Genomic DNA, 7,025 nt, shown 5'->3' with positions numbered 1-7,025 from the left:
GCGGAAGATATGAAGGACGTTCAAATAAATTGTAGGTGACTTTAATGGGGAATAATCTTGAAATAAAACTGTAATCGTCAAAATCACATGATGCACATGCGATGTACCAATATAGCGACATCTTTTCTTTTTATCCATTCCCTTGGTTTTGGCAGCCAATTAAATTCGGAAAGCGGAGCGAATAGGTTGTAAAAACTTAAAAAAGTTGGTTTTTAATTAAAATATTTGTTTTTATTATAAATATAAAAAATATTGTTTTTAAATACATAAAAAGTCCAAAAATATTATTCCACAGTAAATTAAAAATAATTTTTGATGCGACGTCTTATTTCAATTTCTATATATTTAGTAAATATATAAGTTTGTATATATAATAAATGTTGAAAACATATATAAAATGAATCGGCAAAAAATAGATGTATAATGAACATGAAAAAGTAGTACCGATATAAAAACGTGTAAAACAAAAAATCAAAATAGACTTCAATTATAAGAAAACAGAAAGTGTTAAAGAATTAAAACAAATTTATTTTATTGGAAAGAAAACGATTTTTTGTTTTTGTTTTGTTTTTCATCTTTAAGGCAATTCATTATGAAGTTGTACTTTATGTTGTTGTAGTGTAAAATGATTGTATATAATAATAAATGCTTTTGATTTTTTTTCTTCGTATGATTTTGCTTCGTTTTTGAAATGACAACAACAAGCACACCTATATCTGATGCAAAGGTGGTGCTGCAGCGAAAAATCAATCTCTTTGAAAAGGTGTCTTTATAATACACTTCGGAAAGTTATCATATGCCATTTACAGAAAGATTCGAATGAACGAATGAATATATTGAATACAAAAAGTTTATAATTAGTGAATCCAATTATACGCAATTTGCATACAACTAAAATGTATGTTTCAAATGCAAGACAAATCAAAATTATTGATTGCATACATTGCAGCACCGTTAGAACTTTTTTCTCTATATGGGACGTTGGTTTGTCTTGAAAGTCTGGACAATAAACAATATGCAATAAAGACATGTGGTTTTTTAAACCTGGAAAGTCTTTCAGTTTATTGATTGAAATCAATACGGTAGGAATGAGTTGACATTTCGTTTTCGTTTCAAATTGCATTTCTTATAGTATAAAACGATATTATATCAAAGTTAAGTAAAAAATTAAATACTAAAAACGATGGTATTTATTTATGTATGTATGTATGTTTGTATATAAAAAGGTCAAATGACATTTTGTGGTCAACAATTTTATAACGGTATTTTGTTTGATATTTTAATACTAATTGTTTCAAATCGACGATACTAATTTGTATTTTCAACACTTAAGAATGTGTTTAACAAATGTGTGTATATCCTTATTAGGAGAAGGAGGAGGGGATCCCAAATAACAGGATTGATATGAAGTAGTGAATTTAAATTAAAGAGTTTGATAGGGTCAGAGAAAAATGAAATGCTTAACTAAATTAAATGATACGGGAGACAATTAACAGGAAGAAAGAAAAACTTTTACAACTAAGAAAAACGATGATAACATAAAAATACAGGGTGTAGTAAATACATGCATGGTGTACTTATTAATTGTTTGCTTAAAGATAACTGATTTCTCTGCAATGTTGTGGTGGTTGTGTTTTCATTAGCGGTGATGAAGCAGCGTTTTTTAAATTAAAATTTAGAATTGGCTTTCTTCGTGTGTTGTTGTTTTCGTAGTTATCGTTTCGGATTCTCCATTTGTCTTTTCATGAGAAATACTTGTTATTACAGATTTAATTACCACGGAACTGGTGCTGGTTTCGGTTGTATTGCTGAAAAACAAAGAAACATATATATTTTCAATTCATAGGCAAGAGTATGTACAGTCTGTCGCAAAAGTTAGTATACACCGTTGAAACCAAAATGTATTAGGGATAAATATCACTATAACTTATTGAAAACAACAAACAATTAGTTTTATTTGATAGACACGAAGGTTGTCTTTCGTAATAACAATAACAAAATTTATATCGCAAAAGTTAGTATACAACAGAGAATCGCCGTGGAACTGTTTAAAAAATTCTTGATATTTTTGAACAAAATGAAACTAAATCTGTACTTAAGATCATAAAGAGTATATTAATTGGTTTTAATGGCAGTTATAGTACTTATAGTGACAAGTCCAACGTACACTGGATCGTAAAATCCACAAAAATTGGTCATCTACAAATACAACAACTGTAGCGACAAAATTCCGGGTGTTATGTCCTGTTTAAGAATTTTAAAGCCATGAAATGTTAAAAAAGCTCTAAAGTTTCAAGATGGGGTGATCTTGATAGAGTTTCGTCTTGTCTTTTTTGAAAAAACGGGAATTTCTTGAAGGAAACCCATACTTTTGAGGCCGTTGTCCTTTTGAAACATGTAAAAATCCTTAATCCTTACACATAAGGACTTTAATTTTCAGTTAATTGTATCACAAATTATGTCCCTTTTTACATTCCCACCAAAAACAAATAGTAGGAGAACTTCAAGTTCGGGTGTAAGTTCTACAGTGATACTTCACCACCACAGAAGGATATGATAGCTCATTAAAAATTTTAATACAGAGCTTTCTCTGCTGTTATAACGCATGGATTGTGCAACAACGTTCTGAAAAGCTGTGTTCGCTTCACTTAGGACCAAAATACAATTAAATGGATCAGTTAGAAGTACTTCATTAGATATTAGTAGTACATTAGACACTAGGGACACGAGAAGAATGTCTGATACTGCAAAAAGGCCGGTAGGACAGTATAACTGTAGGGCTTACAACGGACTTTAAGGTTCTCCTAGTATTTACTTTTGGTGAGAATATGAAAAGAGACATAATTTGTGAGAAAATTAACTCAAAAGGAAAGTCCTTATGTGTAAGGATTAAGGATTATTACATGTTTCAAAAGGAAAATGGCCTCAAAAGTATGGGTTTCCTTCAAGAAATTCCCGTTTTTTCAAACAGGAAAAGTCGAAACTCGATTAAGATCATTCCATATTGAAACTTTGGAGCTTTTCTGAGCATTTCATGGCTTTAGAATTAATAAACAAGACATAACACTCGGTTGTATTTGTAGATGGCAAATTTTTGTGGATTTTCGATCCAGTGTACGTTGGACTTGTCACTATAAGTACTATAACTGCCATTAAAACCAATTAATATACTCTTTATGATCTTAAGTACAGATTTAGATTCATTTTGTTCAAAAATGTCAAGAATTTTGTATACAGTTCCACGAGGATTCTCCGTTGTATACTAACTTTTGCGACATATATTTTGGTCTTTTTGGGATTCGAACCGTACATTTGCTAATGTATGCAAATATTGCGCAGTTTTAATTGTTATTACGGAAGACAACCTTCTTGTCTATCAAATAAAAGTAATTGTTTGTTGCTTTCAATAAGTTACAGTGATATTTATCCCTAATAAATTTTGGTTTCAGCGGTGTATACTAACTTTTGCGACAGACTGTATGTGTGTTTTACAAAACTTACCTCAAGGGTGCCAAATCCATTAAATTGGGTATATTTATGTCGGGTATATCCTTCATGTTGACACTTGTTAGCGTCTGATTTGTTTGAGTGCTCATAACAGATAAACGTCCTAACAGAAGATAAAATCGGGTTTATTTTAAAAATATATTTTTATCTGAATATCGAATCGTAAAAGCCCAAAAGCTAATGCAACAACCATTTACCTTAATTGTATTATTAATGAAAAAGAAAAGTAAACTTAAAAACTCAATACATTAATGTGCATGCAGAGTGGGGATATGTATGTATTTATGTCAATATACAACCAAACTTAAATCAAATCATTCATCTTGTTCCGCCTGCAAAGCAAATGTTAAGCAAATCAGTTGAAGAGAAATATAAGGGAAAATAAATAATGGACACACAAAACCAAATTGTAATGCTAATGACATGTCGTCAGCCTGAGGTATGCGATGTATTAGTGAAATTTAATGATTTCTTATGGAATGCTTGAAAGATGGATTTTACAATCAAAACATTAAGAGAAAACAACAGTAGCCTTTGTTGATGATTTATAACACGATACAAATAAGAAGTTTTGACTTTTACAAGATGTAGTAACAAGGCGAAAGAACATTTGTTTAAGTTATGTTATTGTTTACTAGATGATAATTATAATGATAACGTTTTGTAAATTATTACCAAAAATGATTTCGATTATTATAAAGTAATCATTATTATTTTCACTAGGAATAAAAAACCTCTCCTAACAATTGTCAACCTGTTCATCCACAGAGTCTATTACTTATGTTAAAGGAGAAGGAAATTAATTGACTGTGAATTGTATAACTCTATTTAAGTGGCGACCCCAATTGTTTGTTTTGTTTTTTCGTTTGAAAGAGCACATAATAATCTACGTTCCGATTTTTTTTAATTATACAAAAACCCTGTTTTTATTAAAGCGTTTTGCGGTGGCAACTCCAGCTCGAAAACTAATGAACCGATAGACATATCGTCTGCTCCTTCGGAAAAGGTCGTAAGTCATTTTTTTTATGTCGCGTTTTTGTTACAGAATGATAGTACAAGTCAAAACACGTCGTATGATACAAAGAAAATGGTAGTATATCGCGTTTTTCTATACGTTTTGCCCTTGTCGGAAAAGGTCGTAAATCCACAAAACGTACAAATTCGAGTACGAAAAGGTCGTAAGTCCACACGAAAATGTATACTTTAAAAGAATACTACAGCTAATGTAGTTCAGATATAATGTTTAACGTCATCCATGGTTTGGGTACAATGTAAAGAACTAGCCTACACCTTTGGATGATAATCGGAAGATATTTGGCGGAGCCTGTGGACCAAACTTTTGAACAAAAATTTGATAATTTCTATATTGCAACGACATTTACATTTGAAATCTATTTTCCCCTATAAGCCAACTGATTATGAAAGATGGACTTCTGCCCTTTTCATTGATACAAATTGGGATGCTGTATGTGTTCAAATACCTCATATATTGAAAATGTTGTAAAAAATCAAAATTTTTACTGTTTTTTCTGTCGTATATCTTACTTAACTTTATCAACAGGTAATTTGTGGTTTCTCTAGGGACATTTATTCACATAACGATATAAATTTGTATTCTGAATTCAATAAAATAATACCCTCTAACGGACGGGTAAGTGCAATGTTTATATTATAAAATTTTTGGAGTAGTTCAAATTCTTCGATTGCTTGCATTAAATGCTTCATTTTTGAAATTTCACTAAAATCAAAATATTTCAAAAAAAAAAAAAAATGTAATTTTATTATTTATTTATATTTGTTTTATACTAAAGCTCTGTATTTTTGTTATGGAGTAGTTTAACACCCCTTTCATTTCCTGGAGTATAATAATTCAATCAATCAAAATGTTATTCAATATAGATTAATTATAATTACTACATATATTTTTATACATAGTAATTGAGTTTTGGAGTAGTATTGTTATCCCTCCCTTAAATTACTTAATTTTAAATTATAATGGCATTATATTGTAGTGTACAGCCTTAAGGTCGAAAGACTGGGCATAAGAGAATTGAAATAAATAAATAAATATATAAAATGATTCTAAAACCCGCTCCTCCGAAATTCAACAAAATATATAGCCTACTTTCACAAAGTGACATCCCTGTGCATAATCTGAAAATTACATGGAATAAGTACTTATGGTCGGAAATTCAACAACAGTTGCCTCGCAAATAAATTTTCTGACCGATATTGTCATAAATTTAGCAAAAAGCGTTTTTTTAAAAAAAGGGCCTGCCCCCGCCCCTTCCAAATTCAAAAAAATATAGAGCCTATTTTCACTCCGGTTGTTCCTTGTATATTCTCTGAAATTTTCAAAAAAATCGGTTCAGCAGTTTTTGAGTCTATGCGGAACATACAAACATACACACATTGTCTTTTATATATTAGATTTCACCCAAAAGTTTTGGTCCATTAAACCCGCTAATAATTATCTCATCACCATGTTAAATTGCAAGCTTAATCTTTGTCTTAAACTCAAATCATTTTTAAAATTTCGCTCCGATCGGAATATTACTGCGATCTACAGGACAGCTACAAATATAAACAAATATTTTATTTTAAAAACGTCTGTAAATTGTAGGAAAAGGTCGTAAGTCCCAACAAAAATACAAAACTGTACAAGGATAAGGACGTAAATTCAAAGACATTCAATTATCTCCCAAACGCGACGGAACTTTATCAAACAAAGTACATGTATTGAAGCGGAATAAATAAACGAAGAATAGTGCCTTTTCCGACGGAGCAGACGATATATTTTTGTGGGCTTATTTAAAACATAATGATATTGCCCTTCATATTTTAAGAAATATATTAGGTTTTCCGGAAATCGTGGACAGAAAAAGAAAAATTTCAATTTAAAAAAATTAAATCGATCGTTTAAAGGACTAGTTTTTGATGTCCTTGATAAGTCCACAAAATATATGACAATCGGTTCATAAGTTTTCGAGCTAGAGTCGGCACCGATTTAATGCGGGTTTAGTATCCCATTTATAGAATGAATAACCTTGAAGAAGAATAACAAAATCTCCTAATATAGAATATCACCTGAAAACTAAACGTTAGGGCACCCTAATGTGCTCGAATCGAAGTTCTCTAACATAAGTCAGATTTGCACCAATGCTCTCTCCAATAGCAAACAATGATACCTATTTTAATGCAAAACAAATGAAAGAAAGAATCAATCACAATTACGAAAAATAACCCAAATCCTTAAAACTACAATCAGTCGAGTAGTAATTCTATTGCGGCGAAGCGAAATCTGTCTGCCAAGTAAAATAATGATATTCTGTCGTCTTTTTTCTAAAGTATGGATGGAGCATTTTATTACGCTTTTGGAATTTAATAGTAACAGTAAAAGCAATTTCATGACGACGAAATAAAAAGCATAACACATAGTTTTTTATACTGATACAGTTGTCTAGCAGAATGTTACAAGGACAATGTCCCAGACTCTAATACGAATCGTTCGTGCTTAT

General features: G+C 30.6%; 1 protein-coding gene across 6 annotated transcripts in view; it reads right to left on the bottom strand.

Moving 5' to 3' along the window:
- Nucleotides 1-209: 209 nt before the first annotated feature.
- Nucleotides 210-7,025, bottom strand: part of l(2)gl (LLGL domain-containing protein l(2)gl) — a 43,568-nt gene continuing 36,752 nt past the window's right edge. For 3 of the 6 annotated variants that reach the window (XR_012409759.1, XR_012409760.1, XR_012409761.1), the window contains 3 exons: nucleotides 3,705-3,839; nucleotides 3,502-3,610; nucleotides 210-1,808 (listed from right to left, as the gene is read on the bottom strand). Coding sequence is in view for 3 of the 6 variants with exons in the window: in XM_073964834.1 (XP_073820935.1) it covers nucleotides 1,676-1,808; nucleotides 3,502-3,610 (242 nt within the window). In the remaining 3 variants the exon portion in view is untranslated. The remainder of the gene's footprint in view (nucleotides 1,809-3,501; nucleotides 3,611-3,704; nucleotides 3,840-7,025) is intronic. The other 3 variants (XM_073964834.1, XM_073964835.1, XM_073964836.1) reach the window with 1 other exon arrangement.

Source organism: Musca autumnalis, unplaced genomic scaffold (assembly GCF_047663935.1).
Source record: "Musca autumnalis isolate F117 unplaced genomic scaffold, ASM4766393v1 scaffold_2, whole genome shotgun sequence".
NCBI classification, from domain to species: Eukaryota; Metazoa; Arthropoda; class Insecta; order Diptera; family Muscidae; genus Musca; species Musca autumnalis.
The sequence above is the reverse complement of the archived record's forward strand: the minus strand, read 5'-3'. Positions and strand labels throughout refer to the sequence as shown.